This window comes from Carassius gibelio, chromosome B18 (assembly GCF_023724105.1).
Source record: "Carassius gibelio isolate Cgi1373 ecotype wild population from Czech Republic chromosome B18, carGib1.2-hapl.c, whole genome shotgun sequence".
Classification (NCBI taxonomy): Eukaryota; Metazoa; Chordata; class Actinopteri; order Cypriniformes; family Cyprinidae; genus Carassius; species Carassius gibelio.
The window spans coordinates 19,804,613-19,832,307 of record NC_068413.1 but is presented as its reverse complement, the minus strand read 5'-3'; the positions used below and the strand labels follow the sequence as shown (position 1 = coordinate 19,832,307).

The window sequence follows — 27,695 nt, the reverse complement described above, 5'->3', positions numbered from 1 at the left end:
CTGATTCTGGATCATAAATATATGCTGAATCTGACTGTTAGCCATAGTTTGTTTTGGTTGGTTTTTTAGCCTCACTGTGTCACAGCTTCCAAACGCTCTCAACGCAAAAGCCTACTCGCGCTCGTGATTCTTTAGCTCCGCCCACACGTCACACCTCCAGTCGGTAGTGTTTTTCCGGGAAAAATCGGTACAGACTATCTTTCTCTTATGAATATAATAAAACTAAAGACTTTTTGGAGTTATGAAGGATGCAGTACTACTCTATAGGTACTCAAGATTAACAGGATATTGAGTGAAAACGAGCATTTCACCCCCCCCCCCCCCCTTTAATAAAATCCTTAATGCAATGCATTTTAATGTTCCAACACATTTCAACTGTAGGTCTTCAAACAAGACAAATATTTGCATGTAACTTTCAGTGGAGTCTCACTGATCGCTCAGTGAATTATAAAGTGTATGCGTGCAGGTGGCTTGCAAACACATTTAGGTATGCAACTTCTAGTTAAGAGGCTAAACCGAACACGACCACCTCGGTTAAGCAGCTTACAGCAGAAATATTTCAGCAAAGTGAGCAGTGGGATTAGAAAAAGCTGACAGCTGCCACCACTCTCATTCAGACTCTTCTCAATTAATGCAACAAGACAGTGAGTTCAGAAAGGGAAAGTCAGCAGAGACTTGCACAAGCTTTCTGTGTGTCTCCAGGCAGAGATGAATTTAGTTTTGCTGTCACACAATGCCCTCAGTGTGTGCTATTTCTGAAGCAAATTACAGAGTAACAGAAAAGGGCGGGAAACCTCAAAATGACAGGCTTAATGTCCACTAATGTATGATGCAATACCTCAGCTTTCATGTTTTTGTTGGAGAAACAGTGTGTGCATACATTTTCAAGGAACTGGTTTCTTCGGAGGATACTGGTCTGGGCAGAAAGGGTCAGAAAAGTGAGGCTCAGTGGGAACACTGGTTTGACCCGACCTACTGGCAATGAGCAGTGACCTCATGAGTGAGTCAGAGTCTCCTTCGAGGCGTACAGGAGAATATGTACAAGCATGTGGTGAGATGGCCACGTTCTGGGTGTCTGACATCTGTTGCACACATTGTGCTGCAGAAGCACCCAGTAAAGTTTACTTCAGGCTGGAGGATACAAAAAAAAAAAAGACATCAAAGCCTCTTAACCAGAAAATGTTACAACTCAAATGCGTGGCCTATAAGAAGATTTGTTGAACTAATTCATCTTATTTTCGCACTTTCTCACAAACACTCTCAGAAACCTTTCTTTGGCACACTGAAGATACCAGCCCATAAACACAGAGGGATTGTGGAGCACAGCTCCATCTGTTGGTCTGAGGTGTTTCTTGACTAGAGGACAGTCTCTGATTCAGTGCAGTTATGTAACATGAAGTCTTCCTTGTGTTGCCAGTATACAGAGGGTGTGACGGTGTCTCAGGGAATTCAGCTGTTTATGCAGTTTAACTAACGTATAATTAGGAAAAAAGAAAATTATGGTTATACACAACACAGGATATTCCTTAATTATACCACCACACAAAATGAAGGTGATACTGTGAGTAGTGTCGCTCATTATCTTCTTAAAAACGTCATTTTAATAGTCAGAGTCATGCAATAATGATTGTTAGTTAATGTCGAGCAATGACAGCAGTTTCTTAAAGTATGAGTATACTTAATCTAAAAGTAACTTATTTTTGTAATGTGTCTTGTTATACACACAATTTACTGTATGAACTCATATACATGGGACGCTGCATAGAATACTTGTGCATTAAAAAAAATTTACACCACAAGAACTCCAAAAAAAACTATCATGCCAATCTCAAACATTTTAATGAATTTAGAATGATCTCTAGGAGTGTAACGGTCCTCAAAAATGAGCGTTCATTATGTACTGTGAGTCAATTTGAGTTCATAGTTCGGTACAGCAAGAGAAAGAAAAAAACAAGCAGACTGAACTGAAACACCTTTAACCCTTTTCTTTTTCAGTAGAAATGTGTCAACCCTTATACCCCTTGTGGACACATTTGATAAATCCTTCTGATACAGACTAATGAATCTTTCAATTTTCAATTCAAGGCAAAAGATTCTCTCACATAATGGTTTTGTTGTATGTTTCACTCTACACAACTGCAGTACTGGAATAACCTCGATCGGTTTCATTTGCCTGAAGACATGACAGACATCAAGTCTGACAGCAAACAAGTGACAGTTTGTTTCTACCTCAACAAACACACACAGCTCTAGGATGAAAAGTGTCAGTGCCATAATCTGTTCACACTGACTCTGCGCTGAGGAATGTACTTAAGGGCATATTCGGGAATCATAGAATACAAACTGGACAAGGCAGCCCAACATGTCTACCTATGTCAGTTTCACACCCCATCAAACAAAGAAAAAATACGTTTATGAAGAGTGCTGTCTACAATGCACTGTAATGGAAGTTGTGCAATTCTAGCATGCATAGTTTCATTGGTTATTATAAAAAGTATCTTCGTAGAGCAGAGATATCCAAACCAGGGTGCAGACCAAAGTTGGCCCATGATTACATTTGCTTTGGCCCAAAAAAAAAAAAAAAAGCACAATTTGTGCACATTTGAAAATGCACATTTTCATTAAAAAAAAAAAAAAAAAAAAAAAAACAGGAAAAAAAAAAAGTAATACTATTTTTTATTTATACAAACAGTAATTTATCTTTATAACTATTAGAAAAAAAAATAGAAATCTCAAACATTTTAATATAATATGGTTGGACATAATGAAACATAATGTGTTTATCTTTAGGCCCCTCGATCAAGTTTTGTCCATTTGTATTCAAAAGTTTAGGCACCTCTGTTTAGAAGATGACTGAATATGAAGCATTCTTCAGTAATGGTCATGGTGCAAGGTGCAATTATTATTATTTTATTTTATTTTTTGGTCACATGCAGTGTAGAGGAGAATTTAGAGAGGCAATCCTGCATTCAGTTTATTCTTAAAAAAAAAAAAAAAATATCACAAATCACACCTGCTATTTTTCCAATTCTTCTGAAGCCACATAAGATTAAAAATAAATGTAAATCTTTTGAGCTGTAAACTGGAGTAGGTGGTAAAAACAACAACAACAAAAAAGATTGATTAAAGCATTTAGACTTTTTTGCCTTTTAATTAAATCACCCAATTCATTGATCTGATTTAAGTGAATCTTCATTCATGAAATGCACACTGAACCTTCTCATGAACATTCATAGTTACAGTGAGATCAAAATAATGAGGGAATAACTTCCATTTCGGTCCAAAATCCATCGAATGGCTTCAAAAGAATCTTAAGAAAAACAAAACGTCTGAGGTTTAACAACATGATAGGAGTAAATGAAATCCAAATTAACTTTTTTGGGTTGGTGAACTTCCCCCAGGCGTAAACAGCTGGACCGGTTTTAAAAACACAGTGTCCTCCTGTCAAAGATTCATCAGATCAGTAATCACATGATAACGTTTAATCAACAACTTCAGCCACTATCTAACCAAAGAAGTGAAGCACTCAAAGCGTCCCACTGCCTTTTTTATTTTTTACAAGCCAGGGACATGATGACTAGTTCACTGAACATCCGCTGGATCTGCACAGGGCACACCCGGACTCTGATACACCCAAAATACTGCTGTGGAAACCGAGAATTACCACTTAAACATTCACTCGATGAAAACATAGTTCAGCTTATGTTTTAAGTTTTAACCATTTATAGCGGAATTACCATAACAATTTAAATGAGAGAAAATACAGCTGACTTCTTTCAAGTCATTCACCGCCTCTCATTCGAGAAAACGCAAGAACAATATTTTAATTTTAACCAGAGAAACAGGATGTTTAGTTTATGATTCAGGATGTTCTACAACATATATTGACTTTATTAAACGAGTTTGCATTACTGTAAAATAAAATTAAAAGTAAAAAAGAATTGGCTATAACTGTGACAGTTGCACGTGTTTTGGTCTTTGAACTTTATAAAGTCGTCATGGTTTCGCTGATTAATAAAGTATAAAACATGTGCGATTTATAAGTGAAAGAATGTGCTTACGTCTCAGGCCAGCACGCCAAACTCCTTCCTCCGCCCTGTTTCCTTCTTAACCCGTTTCCTTCTAGTTTTATTCCACTCTTCTTTTATGGGCCGGTCGAAAGCGGTGTTTTATCTCACAGTTGGATGAGTTTAAAGTGTTGTAGTCTCTGGTGAAGATAAACACGCGCGACTGAAACATGCAGCACGAGACGCGCGCGCTCGCACAGCTGACTGCAGTGACGCAAACGCTCCTCCTGTTCAAGCGAAGGACAAATGAAAGCGTTCCCATCCTGTTACAGACTCCAGGCCACTGTTCAGCCCTTATTAAATCAAACTCTCAGTCAGCCCTCCTGATGGTAAGAAGACGTGTAATAATACACACTACAAGAACTTTAATTTCTGGTTAGGATAAATGTCTTTAATTTAGAAGCTAGAAGTAAAAAAGATGTTATGTTTTACACAACATGTATTCGGATAAATTTTAAAGAGGAATGTTGGTGGACACCGTTTGTTTCAATAGAAGACAACTTGTGCTTTTACACCCACGCTGCTAAGATTCCTGTAAATGCACAATGCATGGGGTAAACACCTGACACTGTAAAAAAAAAACAATCCTGACTTTCAGAGTCTACTCTAATTTAAACCTAAAAATAAAGAGTTTTTAGTGATTTCAAAACTAGTAGAGTAAGGTTATGATTTAAAATACATATTTAAGATTCTGCACTTCCAGGTCACTAATCCAATAAGCAAATGTTGGACTGATGAATGGAAAAGAAGCCCATCCTTAACACTTAGAATTATATTCACACTTGGTCATAATTTGCAATGAAAGAATTTGAACTATCTATCTATCTATCTATCTATCTATCTATCTATCTATCTATCTATCTATCTATCTATCTATCTATCTATCTATCTATCTATCTATCTATCTATCTATCTATCCATCCATCCATCCATCCATCCATCCATCCATCCATCCATCCATCCATCCATCCATCTATATCGCTGGTCCTCTGACTTTTGGACCTTATTGTAGAACAGTATCAATAAACATGTATACTAATTATTTAGTGTATTGTAATAGCTATTATCTTCATTTTCACAAGTGCCTACTACTCCACTTTAAAAAATGTTCCCAGGGGTTTAAACTAAACTGTACTACATTAAAAATCATTAACAATGAAAGATTAATCCCATAATACACTCAATAATTATAGAAACATTTGAATAATCAAATTTTCGGGATAAGTAGATGTTTTCAGACAGTAATCTTATATAAGATTGACTCATCATATCACTAATAATCCATGAGTGAAAACCTCAATTAATCATAATCATCATACCTGATTTATGGCCAAAATTAGTTTAAGCTGCGAGATGAACAGCTTATATAACATGTGCTTTGCTGATCATTGAATTCACTAGTTTACATACAAATGGAAACATTTTAAAGAAATCATTTGCCTGACAAAGAAAATTCTGCCGTCATTTACTGACCCTCAAGTTGTTTCAAAACTGTTCGACTCTTTCTGCAGACAATACAATGAAACACTATTAACTTCAACTGAAGAGTGTGAGGAGACAGAATTTTCTTTTTAAGCTGAACTACTCCTTCAACAGCCCCTTAATGTAAAGTGTGTTTGCAGTCAGTTTAGTAAAATCTCTCAGATTCCCGCCTTTACCGATTTCCTGCCTCTGGTTTTCTGAAGCAAGAAAGGAACAATGAAAAACTGCTCATTCTTCCTGTGCTCTTCCTGTCAGTGTGTATGTCTGAGTCTGTGTCTTATATGGACAAGTGATTTCTAGGAGCATTTAGACCATTTAGTCATTTAGAGCATATTTATTATTTCTTTCCTCATACACCCAGGGCTTAGTTTAAATTCACAGCACCTGGGATGAAATCTTTATGGGCAGGCCTCCTCCCCGAGACCAAAAAGTAAGGTATACTGTAAGAGTAGTTTGTGGGCCTCGTCACAGGGCTCAGGCTATCATGCTTGCATTTCCGTATACAAAAATAGCACAGCTGTTACATGCAACCTTTTATGAAAAAAACTGAGGGCTGTCTGAGACATGAATGAATGCAAATTAAAAGTAAGCTGTAACTTTCCATTTATAGATCTTTTGGTGCCTGTTCACACTAGGAGTTCAGCATGAACTGACCTGGAAACACTGAAAAATCATTCAACAATTGATTAGTACTCGTAGTACTTATCAAAACACATGGAGGTATCAGTGGGGTATTTTCACCATGTGTTTTTTCGTGAGTCGTTTGAAACAAATACACTTTCTAGACTTACCTAATAAAATAAATGTAACAGTTATATATCCAATAAAGCATTAACATTGCCTTCACATGGTAATGCATCACAATATTACTTTGTAACATCACAACTCATACAATGTAAAAGTGTATTTAATGCAACTAGACAGGGATAATTCACGCAAAAATAAATGTTCTGCCATTATTATCCATCCAAGCTGATTTGGTGACTGCTGACTTCCACTGTAAGGAAAAACATGCAAATGAAAATAAATTAAATACAATTAAAAATGTTTTATTATTTAATAATTGTCATATTTAAATCTACAGAAAGTTAAACAGGGTTGGAACATCGCAGAATTTTCATTTTTGGGTGAACCATCCCTTTAAGATGTATAGTTTGAGTAGAAATAACTGTACAATGTTGTTGTAACATGTTTGTGTGTGTGTAAAAAGTGTGTGTACAGAGGGAAACTGCTAAGGCAGTAACAGACAGGATGTTGGAATAACATGCAGAGCAGGCAGTCTTGGAATTAGAGCAGCGTGTGCTGTGGAAAATAGTTTACTTTCCATTACACAGAGAGTTCTGCTGACCCTAATTGCCCTTCAGTCCTAAAAAGGCCTTAAAGGGAAGTTGAAGTGAAGTATATATATTTTTTCAATATTAGAATATTTTACTTAGCCCAGCATACCATACAGTGACAACTATAGGTGAGCCAACGGGTTGATTCCATTGAAAGATGTAAACACTGTGATGCTAGCAGAACATCAGCAACACTGCCTCAACCAATGGTGTGAGATTGGGGCGGGGCTAGCCGTTTATCTGGCCAATGGCAGTTGGTCGGAGTGTTCAGGAAATGTTGTGGCTCAGGGGGTATTCCAGAAAACAGGTTATTCCACATACCCGGGTAAGTTTATTGATAAGTAAACTGATAACCTCCACTTTCGGTTCCAAAAACCGAGATAACCTTCATGGAATTTAAGTAGTCATAGGAAGTCATTCTTTGAACATTCAGTACATATGTTCCCTATTACGGAGTTTTCAGCGGGAGTGAAAGGTTTTACACAAAGTTATATATAGTGCTGTCAAATTATTAATCGCGATTAATCACATCCAAAATAAAAGTTTTTGTTTACATGATATATGTGTGTGTGCTGTGTAAATTTATTATGCATATATAAAGATCCACACATACAGCATATATTTAGAAAATATTTACATGGATTTACATGTATATATTTATATTAATATAAATTAAATCATATATAAATATATTTAAACATAAAACAACATATTTTTCTTAAAATATACATGCATGTGTGTGTTTTTATATATACATAATAAATATACACAGTAAACGTAAACAAAAACATTTATTTTGGATGTGATTAATCACGATTAATCATTTGACAGCACTAGTTATATATATAGTCATCTTTTTTTTGTTTTGTAAAGCAATATGATAACATAAAGCAATGTGTGATCTAACAAATGTGGAAGCAAAATAAATTCATATAGCCATATTATTTTTGCAAGCACTGGCTATTTCTAGTTAAGTCAGTTTTTCTTAATGTATTATCAAACAAACAGAATAATTCTTGTTCACAATGATACAAAAAAAAAAAAAAAAATTTAAGGATAAGATGACTGCAAAACCTCCCATAGGTTAGCCAATATAGGAGGTGATATGCACTAAAAATATAATTAGCCATTAAACAAAAAAGCATGGTGTACTACTTCTTAGCATTTGTTGTATCTGAACTTTAGCATCTGAATATCTTTGTTCAGCGTGAACATACTCCGAGTTGACTGAACTCACTCCCGGTTATTGGAACCGATAACCAGAAGAAAGATTTGGGGGTTTATATGACAGTGGGTTATACCTATCAGAAGCTCACTTCATTTTTAAAATATATTTAGGGCATGTTTTACTTGGCAGTTTGGTTTGGTTAAAAGAAAATTGAATGCGATTGCTCTGTTCGTGCAGTTCATTTGAAAAAGTGTGAATGCTGACACTCGAACCTTGGTGCACACCAAACAAGCAGACTGAGACCCCATGAAAACGTAGGTCATGTTCTTCTTTTAAACAAACTTTGGTGCGGTTTGACTGTAAAATATGAAAGCAGTACGGACCAAAGACTTCTAAATGACATCTAAACAGTGCAATCCAGGGCTAAATGTATCATTTACTTTTTCAACCAGACCAAAATAGCCAAGAGAATCGAACTATAAGTGTAAACACACCCTTATACAGCAGTACCACTGTAAAAATGAAATACTTTTCACCTCTTGAGAACCTCTAGGGCAAATGAAAGTCCTTTAGTAATCGTGTATCATCTTGCATTGTGTAAAAACGCTGTCTTGTGATGAGATTACTAGAAAAACCACTGGAAGGCTAGAGTTCTTGCGGGAACTTACAGTATGGGTCTTTTCTGAAAAGGTGCCTAGAAATTCTCCAAAAGCATGTTTAGGACTTTCACCATCCTGCTAAAATAGAAAGCTTGATGAGGGCTGTATGCATTGGGCTTTTCTTCAGGCTATCTACCCTATCCCTACTCTGGTTTTTGTCCTTGCCCTAGTCTTCAGATTTGCTCGGCTCTTCTTCCTCCAATCCCTCTCTTGGACTGACTTCCACGGTGAGGATCTCCTCTCCCTCAACACGGGGAGTCATGCGGATGATCATGGAGCTGTCGGTGGTCTCTGATACCGTGTCATCTTCATCCGGGACACGAGGCCGGGGAATGGGTGAACGGCGGTGCATTGGGGAGGGAGGAGGCACTGGAGCTGTGGAGGTCCTGCCAGAAACAGGAGTGTATGGCTAAGGGAGAGAGAGAACAGATTAAAGAAGTAAGGGGCCTGACTGGACAAATGTCAACACATTGCACTATTTTAGACATTAAGAACTTTACCTGTAGAAGAATAGAGCACTGTTATCATCAATTATCAAAAGTGACTCCTTTATCTGTTTCAAGTATAGTCACATACTAACTTTTAATGTTAAAGCTGCGGTAGGTAACTTTTGACGCTCTAGCGGTTAATAAACAGAACTGCTTGCGTCTTGCGGAAGAACATCGTAGCCGGAACTACTTCTCTCTGTTTATGTCTATGAAGAATCACGACTGTACTGGGTTACTCCGCCGCGGTGCCTCCGAAACAATCTAAAATAGTCCGAATATAAACACTTATTATAGCTGCACCCTAGTGATTCAGGACAAGCCAAAAACACGGTTTGGAAAACGGATTCATGGTGTACTTGCTTATTATATAAATTTTTCTTCATTTTGAACACAAACAAAGTTACGGACACCGGCTCTGATTGGTTGTTTCTTAACGGGAGCGATGTATTTCTGCAAATGGCAATAGGACCCCTGGGAGGAGCCAGAGGAGCTTGATTTTTTCACAGATTATCTGTCTCATACTCTACTCTCAGGACATAATGACAGGTTTAACAAATATGTAAAAAAATATATTTTTACAAAAGTTACCTACTGCAGCTTTAAAAGAAAGTAAAACTGTTTGTAGGTGCTATATAACATGGCCTGACCCGGGTGTGGGATTGTTTTCCACACAATTTTAAAAGTTCCTGAAGGTTCTGGTGTCACAACACAGTAATTCCCACACACTTCTAAACTAAAGAGCACACGTAACAACTCCAATACATTCGGAGAAAGCACATCATTTGTGCTCAAAATGAGCCTAAAATATCTAATTAGTGATAAGCAAAGCTCCATTTCCAAAAGCACAAACATAAAAAGTTTAAAATGACTGTATACAGTACAGTATATTCACAGTTTATGAAAGTGAAAAAATTTAATATAATTTAAGAAAGGTTTAAAATAATTGTTAAAAAAAATGTTTTATTATTATTTATGTATTTTGTTTATTTGTAAAGCCACGTCTTTGTCGTAAAATAATACTGTTTTGCTATTATTCACACTGTTTTCAAACCATTCAGGATCAGTTTGACCTGCAAACATCATAATAATGATGGATTATAACAGTAAAATGTGAAACCAAAAACAAAATCTTACAAAAATGTATTGTCCCCATTTCTAATTCACATATAATAACACGCAAGATGAGGATATGGTGTTTATCATATGTATGATACTTTGACTACTGAACTAAATTAGTCACCTTGCTTCTACGGTCAGTTTTCTCTTTTCAAGCCAATTACTGTCAAGGTGAAGCAAATGTTTGAAGAACATGCTGTAACCACGGTTAAAGCAGCAAAGGTTATCATCATATATTCAAGTCTTAAGTTGACATTTAAGGTATTAACTGAAAATCTATCAAATGCCATATATGCCAAATCCATGTATGTAAATTATGGTTAGATGCATCACTTCAAGTTCACTGTAAATGCTGTTTGGTTTCAAGACACATTAGGACCAATGCCATTTATAAATCTAATTTATTTATAACAATGCAATACAAAGCAAAAGTTTTTGGCCTAAAGCATCATACTGTAACAGGGGATATAAATACCTCTAGAGTTGCTCCCTTATATGTCTCCTTCAGCTTGGCAAAAGTCTCTCCTGTGCGAACCTCCAGTGTAGCCTTGTATAATTTGGGTGTCTCCGGCCGCTGCGGGATGACCTCTCCCGTCTCTGTAGCCTGGCCCTTCTCATCTGCATGCCTCTTATCTTTGGTCAACATTTTCCTGTGGAAGAAGACAAACTCATTAGTATGACAGAAAGCTGAGTTGTAAGCTAGCATGTGCATCGCTCAGACTCACAGGAAGCAGACCTAAGCAGACCTAAGTAGGATTTGAGATGACATCAGACGACAGGATCTCAAGCACTTACATAACATCATTCACCACACACACACACACACACACACACACACACACACACACAGTAAACTGGTCTCACGGGTCAGTGCATCATGTGCCTCTAATTACATTCGCCTTCTTCAGTATCTCGATTTAAAAAACAAAACACTAATCTGCCAAGTTCCTCCGTGCATTAAAGAGAAGGTATGGTGAAAGAAGGATCTAGAGAGAAGCATGTTTGGCAAACATGGCTAATCTACAGTATAGAGATCTGTGAGTGTGATACAGAGCTGTAAATGGCTTAAACCACTGCGCTGGATAAAGTGTGTGTGTGTGTAAGGATTGCTGGGGCTCTCGGTCGAGGTTCGAGCTCTAATCCCGCTCACTTGGCCTTCTTGCGCAGCAGTTTCTGGGAGTCGGGGTAATGCACTAACAGGACCTTCTTATCTAGGATGAAGAGGTTATCAAAATCTTACACATTTATACGATTATACAGGAACAACATAACTTTTTTAGGTCAAGTTGAGTACATTGCATTGTGGGATATAGTATATTTTGGCAAATGTAGTAGGTAATGCTGTTGCATAATACAAAAAATAATAGTATAGGTAGTACATTTCCTATTAGATCACATGCAATTTTTTTCAGCCCTCATAATATATTTTAAGCTGACCTGATTAGTACATGAGATATGAAAGTTGCATCTTCAAAAATGATCACTCACCTGATTTCCCCAAACACAGAGCCAGCTCTCAGAGTCACAAACAGCGTCGTCCCATCAGGCCCTCCAGACACCTGCACCTCTCCAGCTTTGATGATGTACATCTCTCGGCCGATCTCACCCTGATCACCCAGACTAGAGTCAGTTCAAAATGCTAACAGATAAAAGGCTCTTTCATGGTGGCTGTTTGATGTGACCTTTACTGAGACAACCGTCAAATATATTGAACATATACTGAGATTATCTACTGGAGGTTTGAATATATTGTTGCAATGCAGTAGCAAAGCATGTACAGTAAATCACAAAAAATAGTGAATGACATATTGCACACTTTTTTAATTCTTTATTTATTTATTTATTTATTTTTATACAAAGTCTCCATGAAGGTACACCACAGATTTCAGTCTCTAGAGCATGTCAAATATCATCTGTTTGTCAAAGCCCTGGAATGAACAAGAGACAAAGACTTCTCAATGGCTTTCACAACCCATCACATTATCATCATGTGACATTTTAAACAGATGAACCAGGAAGTAATTGGATGGTGAAAAGTGATATCTCTCGATATGAGAGATATTTAGACAGGAGGTATTCAAAAATAATAATAGCACTGTACCATGTCAGGAAAGCTGTTTCAGACGCAAGCAAGCAAGATATTAGATTTGGATGAAAAATTACAGATAACTTTTTTTTTTTACACTGAATCAATGGAAGAACACAGATTGTACATTTTACTCAGTCATAATATTTGTGATTACTTAAATGAACATAGTCAAGTACACGAAAATGTTTTTTGTAATTCCCACCAAAAATTGTAAAATGAAGTATTATTTATTAGTAGACTTGATTTAGTGTTTAATGTATAATTATGTTGGGATATAGAACCATTTCCATTAAACTGGGTTACCAGTTACCTAAACATACTATTTTACTTATCCATGTTAAATTAAATTACGATTCATGTTGATTAAATCATGTAATCACACTTTTTTTTTGTGTATGGCCTTAAATAACCCTTTTCCTTTGAATGGATTTTTATTGATTTAATAAATCACAAAGTAAGTTTTGAACCACACCATAAATATAATTAGAGAAAAACTAATACATTTGTCTGTAACAAATTTTTAGGATGTTACAAAATATCTTAATTTTTTATATGGATTGATGCATTCATTAAATAACTAACGGTATTATGTATCAATGCAACACACACACACACACATAAAAAATCTACATATATTTTTTATATTTATGCTCCCCCCCCCCCAATATTATTTATAAGCTTAAGAAATTTTTGTTGTTGTAGATGTCCCAATTTAAATTTGGAGATTACAGAGAGATAAATAAATGTTCATGTTATATTTTCGTTGTCTTTGTGAGTTGTGTAGCTGGTTGTGTAAATTAATATATTGGTCATAGACTCCTGAATCTAATGAAATCATTATTGAATCACAACATTTTATTTTTTTGGGCGTTTTAGCATTTTACTTTGATAGGACAGTGGAGATGTGACAGGAAGCGAGTGTCACGATCTGCTACTGTGAGGGGCATGGAGTGAGGAACGAGGAAAAAAACAGAGTCCAATTTAAACATAAAGACTTTAATGACATCCAGGGAAACAGGAAGACACACGTAGCAAAGGTTAACATCAACAATTCCAGAGAAGGGAAAAAAGAACGGGTTAGGACTAAATAGGGTAGATAACTAGGGGCAAACAAGTGAGGAAGATAACTAATAATAAGGAACAACTGGAACTAATAGAACTAAATGGGGAGAGCAACTGGAAGGACCAAATAAGGACAAACAGGAACATACACGTGATGTTACTCCCCCCTCCCAGAAGTACCACCGGGGGGTGCCCTGGAGGCAGGTGCAGGACAGGAACATGGGAAGACCTCCGGGGCAGAAGGTGAACCAACTCCAGGGTAAGACTAAAAACACCCAAAACTATTAAATACAAACATCATGCCTTTTTTGGCAAGAACCAGACATGGGTGCTATGCACAGTAGACTGATAAAATGTATTTAATGGGACTTAATTTGTATTTAATGTGATTACAATTTAATTCAAACATTATGTTTCCTTTCCACGGTTATCCAAATGGTGAATAAAATACATAGCCTACAGAAAGTGACATTACCACTAACTTAGGGACTCTCTAAAAAACAAAACAAACAAACAAACCTTTCCTTGAAATCACTGAAGCTGTCTACACTGAGAAATGAATCTCTTATTTACACTGTACGTACATCTGCGTTTTGCTGTTTACGATGAGAGAATTCTCAAGTGTCCGGATTTCAGTCAGCGAAAGCGTTTCAGCGATGACTCATCTGAATAAGGTTTATTTGAGACTTTTTAGAGAGTTCCTTCATTTCAAATATGAATGGCAAGTGGTAGTCTGCTTAATTTTTCCATTTACTCTCTCAGGGCAAAGACATGTTATTACCACAATCCCCTGGCCCACTCTCCAGTGAGTACTGAATGCATAAATCATACTATTTGACATCTGCCATAAGTTAAATTAAAATAAAAGGTATTATTTATTGGTGTTATTCATGTGTTTTTTAGGATAATGCTTTCATGAAGGATGCCCTTGAGTTCCCTGCATGAACACATCCACTGGCCCAGATCATTATCTGTTATGTGTAAGATTTTACATGATTTAGGCTTTAAGGAGGGTAATTTTACCCCAATATCATAAGGCAAAGATAATGCATATGTGAAATAGATTGTCATAACACTTTTATATGCATCCCTATACGTACAGAAGCAACTCTTAAGAGAGATCCTCCTTCTAGTCTTCCTGTATAGTAATCAAAGCCTGGTTTTGGAGATGATCAGCACAGTGACATCTTTAGGTCCACAGCTAAGAAACAGAGATGTATAAAGTACTAGAGAACCATACTTGAGTAAAAGTACAAGTGCTCTATCAAAAAAGTGACTTGAGTAGAAGTAGAAGTGCTCTTTAAGCACCACACTTAAGTAGAAGTACTAAAGTATTCAACATTTTTTGTACTTAAGTATTGCAAGTAGTCTATTTTAAAATTTACTACTCAAGTACTGAAAGTAAAAGTAGAAGTATTGTGTTATGTAGCTATTAAAGAAAGTAGTCAAAAGTTTGAACATATTGTTTTTACTATTTCAAATGATTAACCTAAAGGACAATCACAATTCCTTTGACTGTAACTTCTTGTAAACAAAAAAACGGTTACTAGGGTTAGTTAGCCCAATTTGCAAAATGATGTCATAATGCATTAATGATGTCAACTTACCCTCATGTTGTTTCAAACCCTTAAGACATCAGAGGGTCATTTAGAATTTTTTGAAGCATCGAAAATACATTTTGCTCCAAAAATAGCAAAAACTACGACTTTATTCAGCGTTGTCTTCTTTTCCGTGTCTGTTGTAAGACAGTTAAAAACAAATCAGTTTGTGATATCTGGTTCGCGAACGAATCATTCGATTTAACCGGATCTTTTTGAAACAGTCCACCAAATCGAACTGAATCGTTTTAAACAGTTCGCGTCTCCAATACGCATTAATCCACAGATGAATTAAGCTGTTAACTTGTTTAATGTGTCTGACACTCCCTCTGAGTTAAAACAAACCAATATCCCGGAGTAATTCATTGACTCAAACAGTACACTGACTGAACTGCTGTGAAAAGAGAACTGAAGATGAACACCGAGCCGAGCCAGATAATGACTCGTTCACGAGTCAAGAACCGTTTCTGTCAGACGCGTCCGATTCGTGAACCGAGGAGCTGATGATACTGCGCATGTGTGATTTAGCGTGAAGCAAACCGACACACAGAGCGTCTGGAACCGAACTGATTCTTTTGGTGATTGATTCTGAACTGATTCTGTGTTAATGTTATGAGCCCATGTGCAGTCAACGCCAATGACGCCATTGCATCGAGCGCAAAAGAATCGGTGAACTGTTTTCTTCAACTTGTTTATTGAATCGAACTGTCAGAAAGAACTAACGTTACTGGTCATCCGAAAACCGATGCAACCGGTTCTTGACTCGTGAACGCGTCATTATCTGGCTCGGCTCGGTGTTCATCTCTCTCTTCACAGGCAGTTCAGTCAGCACGCGCAGTCTCGCTTGATTCGCTCAATGATGTGCCAGTTTCATCAAACCTGCCATCTACAGTTCTGGCAGTGGTTTGTAATGGAATGATTCGTAACATTATTATAATTGTAACGAGTAACGATGCAGCACATAAAAAAAATATCGGAGTAAAAGTATTAAACTCAGCGAAAATATGTACCGAAGTAAAAGTGGAAGTAGGAGAAAAAAATAATACTCTAGTAAAGTACAGATACCGCCTTTTAGTACTTAAGTACAGTAGTGAAGTAGTTCTACTTCGTTACTATACATCTCTGCTAAGAAACGAGACGATTGCCACGTTCCTATGGCATATAACATTGACAGTATGCCCTCTTCATTGCATTCAATTTCCCTCAGGTGAGCTTTTCTATTTTCTTCATTAAAAAGTTGCTATATAGTTGTTGTACTTTATTTGCTGGTCATTGAGTTCTAACAGTAAGATCTGGATACTAATCCTGCTTCTGTTAGCTTGACGTTCCTGCTATAAGGGAGTGGTGGTGTCTACGTCTTACTGAGCAGTTTGAGACAGAGGGGTATGTGTATATTAGTTTATGAACTCAATTCTCAGTTTGTTTCATTCTTGAATGGAAGTCCCTACTTTGTTAATGGAAATAACTGACCAAACTGAGGCAACACAGTTTGATAAAAAAACAAAAACAATAAATCATCAGCATAGTCATGAGACATCAATCAATCATGCCTTGTCATTGTTTTCATAATCACCTCAGTAAAATTGGCAATGGCAATATTCACATTTATGGAATTAAAACACAGCAAAATAGTAGCAGCAAATATATCTTTATGCCACAAACACAGACTCATATTACGTCATCTCCATTGTGCACAATGTACTGTACCACTGAGAAATAGACTGAAATTGATGAGCTTGCATGTTTCCTTTTCCATTATAGACCCATTTGGTAGAACCCAGTCCTTCATAGTCAGACCCCAATAGAAAATACAGGCATTACAGAGCAGAGAGTACAGCAGGTATACACTCGTCCAGATCACGCAATCCATCCAACCAGTTAAATATATGGGTTACCTGTCCCTTTAAGAGGTATCCACTTTGTGTTATACTGCCGTCTAGTGGTGGTATCTGGTCTTACCTCTAAATGTTTCTTTGTTTTCATAATCACCTCAGTAAAATTGGCAACGGCAATATTCACATTTATGGAATTAAAACACAGCAAAATAGTAGCAGCGAATATAATATGCCACAAACACACTCATATTACATCATCTCCATTGTGCACAATGAAACTTTTTGAACCTTAAAGTTTTGCTCCCAACTAAAATACGAGTCCTCTAAATAATATTACTTTCTTGGGAGAAAAAAGTCATCTTGTCTGAATCAGAAGAGAAATCTGCACACAACAGTTCTTGGTTTCAGTAGACTGTCTTTTCACAACAGTTCAAAACGGCTCCAAACTAATATGTTGGTGTGTTTTGATGTGAGAGACAACAGGAGATGGACTTTTCACTGGAGGAATACTATTGTATTTTGGCCAGAAACTTCTGTTTAAAGTTAAAATGCCTTAATGATGGATTGACACATAATTTCACTAGACATTCATTGATGGGCTGGAGTGGTGTTAATTTCTTGTGTATTCATTGCTTTTATCAGCTGTTTGGACTAGGTTTGCAAAAAGGTGGGACATTTTCAGTTAATTTCTTTAAAAAAAAAAATTATTATTATTTTTATTTTTTATATTCCAAGGATTTTATGAAATTTATCTGAAATTTTCCACCCCCTTGCAACCCTAGTTTGGACTAATTCTGATGGCACCCATTCACTTCAGAGGATCCATGGGTAAGCAAAAGATGTAATGCTAAATTTCTCAGGTGAAGAAACAAATTCATCTACATCTAGAATGGCCTGAGGGTGAGTAAATGTTCAGCAAATTCTCTTTTTTTTCCTCCTGAGGACTACCAGCAAATGCAACAAACTATATTGAAAGCACTGCAACTTTTGTGTTCCTTTCACCTACAGTATGTTTGCTTGTAAAGAATGAAGATAGTGGTAATACATCCTCTGGTACTAAAAGTAGCAATGCTACTAATTAAATTTTTCACTAGCCCAGCTGTTTTCACAGCCTAGCTGTAGGGAAGCATAACAAAAGTCTACTCGTAAATACTTCTTATGGCATGTCTTAGATAGTTATAGTAGCTATATTAGTTATAGTAGAATACGAGTAGCATAAGGTATAATGTAGGAACAAATCTGCTTAATAATCACAAACTAATGTAGGCCAGTCTAACATACCTTTTCGCACATCCTGATTTTGCTGAGTTACGTGTTCCTAGGTCAACATATTTTGTTGACCCTGAAACAACATTTTACTCCAAAAATTTATTCTTGACCATATCCCTACACCTAAACCTAACCTTAACCATGAGTAATCCCTAAAATCAGAGGAAATGATAGATGAATGACACTGATGTACAAGCAACAAACAGTGATTTTAAGCATAAACAAATTTGATTGGTTAATCCCAATGTTGTTCCAGGGACAACAAAGATGTTGTCTCAGGAACATGTCTCACTTGGTAAAATCAGGCTCTGTTACCTTTTCACCTCACCATTGTTAACAGGGGGTGTCAAGTTGGTGGCGAAAACTTCATAAAAAGTGCAGTTTCAGTTTAATTCCATGACTTTCTGTCTGTGTTCTACTTAAGTGCTTTGGCCTAAAAGTTTTTCTGGCATCAGCTGTTCTGGTTCTCAGGCAGAATGGTTTATAGTGACATGGTGAAGCAGGATGAAGCCTAAATGAAGCATATCTGACATCATGCCCAAAATAACACAAAGTGCTCCAAAGTGGGTCACTTCTATATTTGTAATGGTTTGTCTTTAAAAGAGGTTTGCTTTGATTTAAAGACATATTCTCAACATGGGCTAAACTGCGTCTTCAAATTTTTATGTCATTTTTAATGCCGTTGAAAGAGGTCTCCCATGCTTAAAAAGTTGCATTTATTTGATCAAAAATACATTAATTTTGCTAAAGTTTATTATGTTAAAATAACTGTTTCCTATTTGAATATATTTTAAAATATAATTGATCCCCGTGAGTCAAAGCTGAATTTCCAGCACCATTACTCCAGTCTTCAGTGTCACATGATCCTTTAGAAATCATTCTAATATGATGATTTACTGCTCAAAAACATTTAATATTATATTATATTAAAATAGTAGATATTTCCCAATATTACAATAATATGATTATGCATAAAACCACTGTATTGATATGTTTGTTTATTAAATAATTATTAAATATATCGAAATAAAGTTATTTAGTAAAAATATATATTTTGTACTATATATTGATATATATCTGATACTGTACATAATATGACCCAGTCCTAAAGATATGGTAAAGCATTGCATGAATGTATAAGGTGACCACCCGTCCCGCGTAGCGCGTGCGCGCACAGCGTTTGAAGCCCAATTCATGCGTCCCGCAAATTGAGAGTGTGTCACGCATAATCAATGCTTGCTCAAAAAAAGTTGGTCGCTCATTTATATCCTCGAGCCCCAGGCAGCCAAACGAACATTACTTGACCGTTCAGCACGCTGCTGTTGCCACACCCACCCCTCAGTTGAACTGCTGACTAGGTTGGTGTCAACTTGGTCGTTGTTGTCATCGCAGTCGCACAGCAGCGCACGTGCATACCAGACACACTGGGAAGGAACTTTTAGATGCACGCTTTCCAGTTTGAAAAATGGAGAAAGAGACTCTGAGGCACCGCCATCATCAATTAAAAAAGAGAAGGTGTGTCCTGTTTTTTTTTTCATGCGCCTGCCTTTACTAACATGCGAGTTCACCACATAGACAGTAAAAGATAGTTGAGTAAATATTGTCATACTAACAACTGTCTGAAGTTTGGGTTGATTGTAATCCATTACACACCTTTCTATCAAAGTTATCTGACATTTTCAAGATTAATTTGTTCTGACACAGTTTAACTCTGAGATCTTGTCATATTGTATTGCCATTTTATAAACTAGAGCAAATAAACTGTGATAATGTAAGAAATGTTGAAGGTGTTTGAATACATTTTGGTTTGACTGTTAATTTAATTTTTACAGTGAAGACAATGCAGTGCTATTTTATATTTAATTATTTGTTTTCTGTACCTGGAAACCTACAAACATGAGACAACTTAAACATTGTGCAATTAGCACAAATAAATAAATAGAATTAACAATAAATTAAACAATTTCAAACAGGACCCACTGGTACAACCTTCACCAGGGCCGCGGAAACCCCAGCTACGGCCCTGCCATGCCGCATCAGAGGATGCGGGTCCCGCACCATGGGGCTTTGCGAGCCTGGCCATCCTCATTGAAAAGCGCAGCACATGGATCTCTCACAATCCTCGCAAGCAGCCCCTTCGAGAGCTTCCCGTGCGTGCTTCGCTCCCAAACAGTGTACACACATACGATGTGTGTCCCCACCCATGATATAACATGGGCAGGGATGTGTACACCTCTTGTAACTGCTTGTGCTCGCCATGCTTATAATATATGCTTGTGACTGTTAGACAATACAACACCAAATAAGACAGACAAGAGACAGAGAGCACTTTGCTAAAGAGCAGACAGCTATCTCTGTTGTGTGCTGGCGTCCTTTTGTAGAGTAATTCTTCCGCAGTTTTTATCAGATAACAAATAGAAACTTTCTCAGTAAAAACAGTAAAGAAATAGTTTTGCTTCTTTGCTGATTTTTTTTTTTTTATCAATTTTGTAGACATAGTATATATATATATAGTTTCAAAATTGTATACTAAAAAAAAAAAAAAAGCTAAGTATCCAAAGATATAAAATAAATAATAAAATAAAAATTGAGTCATTAATTTGATTCACAAATTCTAACATGCCTACCTAATAAGCTTATGTAGTAAACTGCAGCAAATCTGCTAAACATGTAGGAGGAAATATTATAAAAATGGACCAAATGGATTTGGTAAATAACCAAATAAGCAATCGGACTGCACAAAGCTTCAGTGTTTTATGGGATTGGTGATTGTGTGCAGTGTGTTTATACCTCAGTGACCTCCTCCGGCTCTGTGTGACCCTTGTATTTTTCATCTGGCTGTGGAACCACTTTTCCCAGTCCCTGCACAATCCAGCCTATCATTCCAGATCTGGAGGAAGAGGAGATACAGTAAAGTCCATCAGCTGCTCTGGGCATAGGTGAGGATGTGAATGCATGCAAATAAGCTGCTTCGCTATAAAACAACTCTAGATGGCAGCAGGACACAGTAAAAATAAACAGGTTTGCCCAGTGGGTCTCAGTAAAGCAGTAGCAGATGCTAAAGAAAAATTCCAATCCAGTACTGTTCTTGTAGAAGAATATATATATATATATATATATATATATATATATATATATATATATATATATATATATATATATATATATATATAATATCTAGGGAAGACAGTCTGCATATTACAATGCTTTAGTTTTTGTCTGTTCAGCATGAGGGTCTTTTGCCTTGAGCTGTTATTATGGAAATACAGCTCAGTGCAATAAAGTCTTTTCCGTGTGTAGCATGTGAAAACTCTCCATGCTGGTCTACAGCAAAGCTCTGCATGTTTGTGCATGTCCTAATATCTGCTATAAGCTACTCACTGGTCCGATGTGTTACTGCCCTCCATGATACAGTGATGGAAAATGTGTGATACTCATCAAAACATTCATTTAACAGGCATACACACAGATGCAGATGTTAACAAATATTATCACATAACTGCATGAAGATGCGTCAAACAGCATACACATACAAAATAAAATTGAATCTGTATGATTGAAAATATACCTGCTGCTCACTGTATTTCCCTCATGCTATTCAATACAAGATAAACAAAAAGAGAAAATGTTCAAGAATAAATCACATACTCATGTAAATTACCAGGCTTTCGTATATCAGAAAGCATGCTAAATTGCTTGAAATTTATTCACAACTAAAAAAATATAAATTATTAATATTAATATTAATATTAAATTAATATAAACCTGTTTCTCTCTTTGTTTTTTTATGTATGTTGTAAAGCTTCAGGACTCAACACACCAGATGTTAAACTGAAACATTTGCCTTGAAACCATCTGAATGTTAAACATAGTTGTTTTTGACACTTTTACTCTGTTTACACGAGTTATATTAATCTTCAGCAATGTCTAAAAATAATTTGTATTACTTTTTATCTCAAAGTTATGATTACTAAAGGTGTCTACACATAAGGACAAATGATCATATTTGTGTTTTTAACACCAAATGTTTTAATTAAATTTTTTAACACCAAAAATTAGAATTTCTCTCCTCATTAAAATGGACAAAACAGTAAAAATGTAAGTCACAATGGCCTGTAAAATATGTACTTTGCACACTGGTGATCTAATTTTTTATTTTATTTTTGCTTTGCAAATATAACTGAGTAAAGTTAGTCGCACACAGAGTCTAAAATTTTGTATGTGTTTTTTTTTTCTCTTGATTTTGTCATCCTTTCCTGTCAAAATGCTTGTTACTGATGTGAAAACACGGAAAAAATCGAACGTGGTCCGAATTTGTTTTAATGACGGACAAAGTTTCGGAGGCAGTGTGAAAACATAACTGACACAACGTGAGGTCATATTTATTTTTTAATGTGCGAAGATTTCGGATGAGAATTTCACACTCAGTCTGCAATGACCTCCTGTTTAAAACGTTCAATCTCAGCACAAAAAAAAAAAAAGGTATGAAGTTTAGTAATAAAGTACAATAACTCAAGAACTCTACGCTAAATATTCTGCTATCAGTTATTTAAATTTTAAAAGTGCAGAAATGAAAATATGATTCACCGTTTTGTGTCCTGTGCTATGTGCCAACTCAGTTCTGTAAGAATCATTGATTTACCCGTTTAATCTGGATATTGTCACCGTAGGTCGTTCATTCCTTTTAAAACTCATTGTTTTTTTGTAAACAAAAATATAGCTCATATTAAAGTCTAATGGAACTAAGAAATTACATAACTATAGAAATAGTTGTAAATTATAAAGATTATAAAATAGTCAGACTACTTAGTTTAATTAATAAACATTAAATTGAAAAAACGCATCCTTTCGGTAAGTTTTTCTTTATGCATTATGCAGTTTCACAAGCTAGGCATTTTTTAATTTTTATTGTACAAACATTATTAGTCTATTTAGATTTCAGCCTAATTATGTATATGTATGAGAATGAAGTCATGAAAATACCTTAACTTCACTGCTGGCCAGTTTAGAGGAGTTTACTGGCTGAGGGAGAGCACTGCTGAACCCATGAGAGAGCCAACTCAAAACCCCACTCTGAGAGCTGGAGAGAGAGAGAGAGAGAGAGAGAGAGAGAGAGAGCAGTAATTAGGTCTGGCAGGATTACTGCATCTAGAGACACTGAACACACATGTCCCCCACACACACAAACACAAACACAAACATAACACCACCTGTTTTCCTCTTCCGTTGGCTTGGAAGGTTCTGTAAAATAACACCATGAAAAATGAATGAACAATATTCTCAGGTCTGTATTTGTTTCTGTGATTCAGTGTTTGTCATTGATCAAAACCGCTGTCAAATCTGTTACCTTGTTTTACTTCCTCTTTTTTCGTCACATCCTAAAGAACAGAGCAGAGGTGGTGAGGACATGCTTAAACAGTGAAAGGTGACTCAATGTACATGTTCACAAACTCACAGTCGCAGGCGCTGCAGTGGAAGCATTGGTCTGGTCCTCCTCTGCCAGCTTCCCAGGAGAACAACCTTTATCACCCAGCTAAACATGCTGTGAGAAATACAGACCAATACAGCAAGAGTCAATGTCAAATAAAGATGTCCAAATAACTGTCATCTAAAGCAGTGTTGGGGAGAAACTCACTAAACTCCACTACCTTATATACATAGTTTCAAGCAGAACAGATGTTGCTTTTTCAGTTTGAGCTGTTTTAAAGCCTGAACTCAGGTAATAATCAAACACGTTCACGTAAACAGTCATCCCTGCCATATCTACAGCAGAGAAAGTTAGATTCATTAAAGCGTAACGGGTCATCCGGATCAGCCCTTTCTCTAATCCACCTCTCCAAACCCGGAACTAGTCCTTGTATCTGTGAATGGCCGAGACTTACGATTAACTAGAGCAGTAAATGGTAAATTTTCGCTACAAACCATTTATAATTGCAATAATACATTAAAGTAACATGACAAGAAATACCAGTAAGTTAAAAACAAGTATGATTCATTCTAGTGAATCGGTTTGTGCTAAACAGTCCTAACGCCCATTCTAGTGTATTGGTGCATTTTGGTGGTTCATATTAAAATATTCCGCATTTTGCTATATGCATGTGTTGTGATGATTTGCAACACTTGTGTTGTCAAACTGATAGAGATGTTTTCTTCATTTGCTGATGATTTTTCAATTTGCATGTGTTTTCTTAAGTTGCAGCGTGTTGAGCTTTCTCGGCCACCGTAATTTAGCCTATAAAGCAGCTCTCTCTCCAATTAGACAATTTTACATTTAGCCTACAAAAATATCAAAATATGATGTTTTTTGTTTAATAAAACACATTTTGAATGTTGAGCAGTGATACAGGAGAGAACCAATCAGCTGCGCCATGTGATGTTTCAGATTGAGTTAGACCTATCGGACTGTGCCATCTAGAGTTTCATGACAGAATTCTGTATTTCTGCTGATGCGTGAAGTTTTAGACAGAAGGTGTTTAAGTAAAGTTCACACAAATAAGCTGAAATTGCTTGCAGCACCTGCCATAGTTTAAAAGCAACTGACATGACAAATGTAATATAAATTGAACTGTTTCTCACTCTTGGTCACATGGGTTTTGCTCCAGTGGGATCTGGGCCCCTGTCACTGTTAATCACTGAGAAATGCATCTGACCCTAATCTCTCCTGGCTTGAACACCTGTGGAAACAGAGCAGGCCAGCTGTACCTGTCTACCCACAATTCTCCACTTTACACCTGAGCAGAGAAAGATGGACTTTGTTTTGCGGTGGTCTTACTGGTGGGATCTGTTTTTTGCTCACTCTCCATTCCATGTCAGACACTGCACTGTACATCATTCGTCATGCGATCTGCTTTGTATGCATTCAAACCAAGACTATACACTCCCACAACTGCAGATTTTAATTCGTGATTCACTGAAAACCCCTCCAACCCTGTTTGGTCGAGTGATCAGATTCTGATTTAGCAACAGACCACCAACAGAAACACAACTTCACAAATAACACTGAGCCAAACTGAGAAGAACAGTTGTGTGATTATGAGTGAAATGCAGGATGCAGAAGGGTCTCGGAGCAGATGGGTGAAGACGCTGAACCATGGAGGAGATTCATGGACTGGTGATTTACTGCTAGTCAAACCAGCTGTCAGGAGATTCATACGGGTTGACATTTGAGGATGGGTGAGGAAATGAGCTGTGTCCAACTTCAACTCAAGTATTCTCAGAGTTCAAGTTCTGTATATTTATATGCATGGAAATCCAGCTGACACCAGTTCTGATAAATATTTTATCATATTTTCAATGAATAGAAAATGCTTTGTTTACATTTGTTAGCATGAACTAACAATAAAAATACTTATAATGCTTTCATTAATTTTGTTAATGTAAATTTAAACATTTAGTAATATATTATTAAAATCAAAAATTGTTTGGGTTAATATTATTGAATGTTTCTGAGCCAACATGGACTTACAATGTATTAACATAAACAATAATTAAAATATACTGTAAAAAAAAAATATATAGAAAATACTGTAATGCTCATTGTTAGTTAACATTAGATGTTGCAATAATTAATGTTAACCAATGGGACTTTTTGGAAAGCATTACCAAAATAGTTGGTCTTTTATTTACTTTAACTTTGACCTTACCTTACCCCCCCCCCCAAAAAAAAAAAAAAAAAAAAAAAAAAAAAAATTGTGTAGAACCGATTTTCATATACATTTTTACATTTCACAATTAATTACAAAGAAATGGAAAGTAATACATTAAATTCAGCTTTAAATTTGAAGTAAAAATACTGAAATAATACGTTCTTGTAAAACATAATCTAATAATCTTTTTTCATAAAATGTAAAATTGTAGAGAAAAATCCACCACAAGACACTATACAAAACCTAATACTAAGATTAATTACAAAATAAAAATGTGTGCACATTAAATGATCTTGCTTGTTAAATATTGGCGGACTCAGTATTTACCTGCAGTGTTCAGCAGAAGACGCTCATCCCAGAGAGAGGCTGAGGCTGAAGGACGGTCAGGTGGGAAGTGGAGGGATTATCCATGAGAAAGCACAGCTAACGGGATTAGGCTTCCTCTGGGATGGATGGAGAGGGAGGACCTGGACTTGGACCCCATTAGCTTCACACAATCTTTCTTGGAGCTCGGACCGTATAGGACCAGAGGGGTCCAGAACAGAGACTGGGACAGAGAAACCCTTCAAACTGTAACCAATGTAGTGCAAATATAAATTGTGCAGCATAGATTGTCCTGGCCTGGTTTGGTTGCCACATTACTATTATTAACATTTTCAAACAACTACAATGTGAGTAAATCACTTGCATATATGATTTTGCATTAGGCTAAACATAATAATATTCAGAATACTAGTCTTTAGCCAATATTAAATTGCCAGTGATAAATTAATAGTGGTAATAATATTATATAATTAATAATGTCTCATGCATCATAATTCAGATTTTAGTTTCTAATTAGTATAAATCATAATGCTTTTAAATTATATGACACATGAATGTATTTTCTTAATATATAATATAATATAATATAATATAATATAATATAATATAATATAATATAATATAATATAATATAATAGTAAATATCAGAAATAATCACAAAGAAATGTCAGTAACATACTCCAATAAACTGTTTTTTTTTAAATCTATTTTTACAGTGTTCCATTTCTTTGTGAAATACCATTTCTTTCTGAGGTAAAGTATTATTAAAAAGCTACTTTAGCTTTAATTATGCTTACATGCTTACTTTTAGTTATTTTATTGTATGTTTTTGTCATTTTTATAAATTGTTATTATTTACTTCAGTTTAAACTAAATCAAAATGAGAAATTTTGCCTTGGCAATGGCAAATAGCAGAAATATAAAGCAGTTTTAATTGTAATTTTATTTTTTCAGTTAATGCTTATTTTAAGTAATGTAAATGTTCTTTATTAGTTCATTAATGATAATAACACTGCCTGTATTTCTTTTCTCATGGCCTAAAGTACAACCTGTGAAAACGGTCTCATTTCACCTCAATCTCCCCGATGAGATTCATTTCTTTGGTGCAGTTATGGTTTAATGTGTTTTAAAGGTTCCGTTTGGGAGCATGATTCCGTGAGATATTATTGCTCCGGGAAGACATGTGTTCATAAGACAAAATAATAATGTCTTAATTTATTCGGTCTTCGGGGGCCCTAAGAAACCTTTAGAAACGAGCTCTGATATCATGAACGATTCCAGGGTGTTTGCCGCTGCCCTTCAGGTGCGGTAACTGGCTCAGTCTGTTGCCATCACCTCCCAGTTTGCCATCTGGCACATATTCATCAGTGAGATAAGATGCCGTCTCTTGGCTCATGTTTAAAAATCCCCAAAGCCTGAGATGAGTCACTTTCACCTCTGCTCACAGCCCTCTCGAGTCTGCTTCATGCCTCCTTCCCATATGTCAGCCACCCTGCCACTTATTACAGATGCCACATCACATCTCTGAGTGCTACGAAGCTGATTATCTGTCCAT

General features: G+C 36.1%; 2 protein-coding genes across 3 annotated transcripts in view; both read right to left on the bottom strand.

Moving 5' to 3' along the window:
* Positions 1–4,315, bottom strand: part of kifc3 (kinesin family member C3) — a 42,343-nt gene extending 38,028 nt beyond the window's left edge. The window contains exon 1 of the mRNA XM_052582102.1: positions 4,062–4,315. The gene's annotated coding sequence lies outside the window, so the exon portion shown is untranslated. The remainder of the gene's footprint in view (positions 1–4,061) is intronic.
* Positions 4,316–6,135: 1,820 nt separating this feature from the next.
* LOC127977285 (cyclic nucleotide-gated cation channel beta-3-like) lies at positions 6,136–26,204 on the bottom strand. 2 transcript variants are annotated; one of them, XM_052582106.1, is made up of 11 exons: positions 26,144–26,204; positions 23,626–23,712; positions 23,518–23,548; positions 23,381–23,411; positions 23,154–23,250; positions 21,739–21,764; positions 21,552–21,571; positions 20,961–21,060; positions 11,806–11,924; positions 10,793–10,967; positions 6,136–9,122 (listed from the first exon to the last, which is right to left on the bottom strand). In XM_052582106.1, the coding sequence occupies exons 8-11, from the start codon at positions 21,051–21,053 to the stop codon at positions 8,880–8,882; spliced, it is 630 nt and encodes a 209-aa protein (XP_052438066.1). In that variant the 5' UTR covers positions 21,054–21,060; positions 21,552–21,571; positions 21,739–21,764; positions 23,154–23,250; positions 23,381–23,411; positions 23,518–23,548; positions 23,626–23,712; positions 26,144–26,204; the 3' UTR covers positions 6,136–8,879. The 2 variants fall into 2 exon arrangements, with proteins under 2 accessions (XP_052438066.1, XP_052438064.1); XM_052582104.1 differs by having other exon boundaries at positions 21,552–21,566.
* Between the last annotated feature and the right edge of the window lie 1,491 nt (positions 26,205–27,695).

Excerpts from the sequence above, each read along its gene's own strand:
- LOC127977285 (XM_052582106.1), bottom strand. The coding sequence starts at position 21,053 with ATGATAGGCTGGATTGTGCAGGGACTGGGAAAAGTGGTTCCACAGCCA. Across the intron at positions 10,968-11,805 it reads TCTGTGTTTGGGGAAATCAG|GAAAATGTTGACCAAAGATA; the intron begins GTGAGTGATCAT and ends CTTCTTCCACAG. Across the intron at positions 9,123-10,792 it reads ATAAGGGAGCAACTCTAGAG|CCATACACTCCTGTTTCTGG; the intron begins GTATTTATATCC and ends TCTCTCCCTTAG.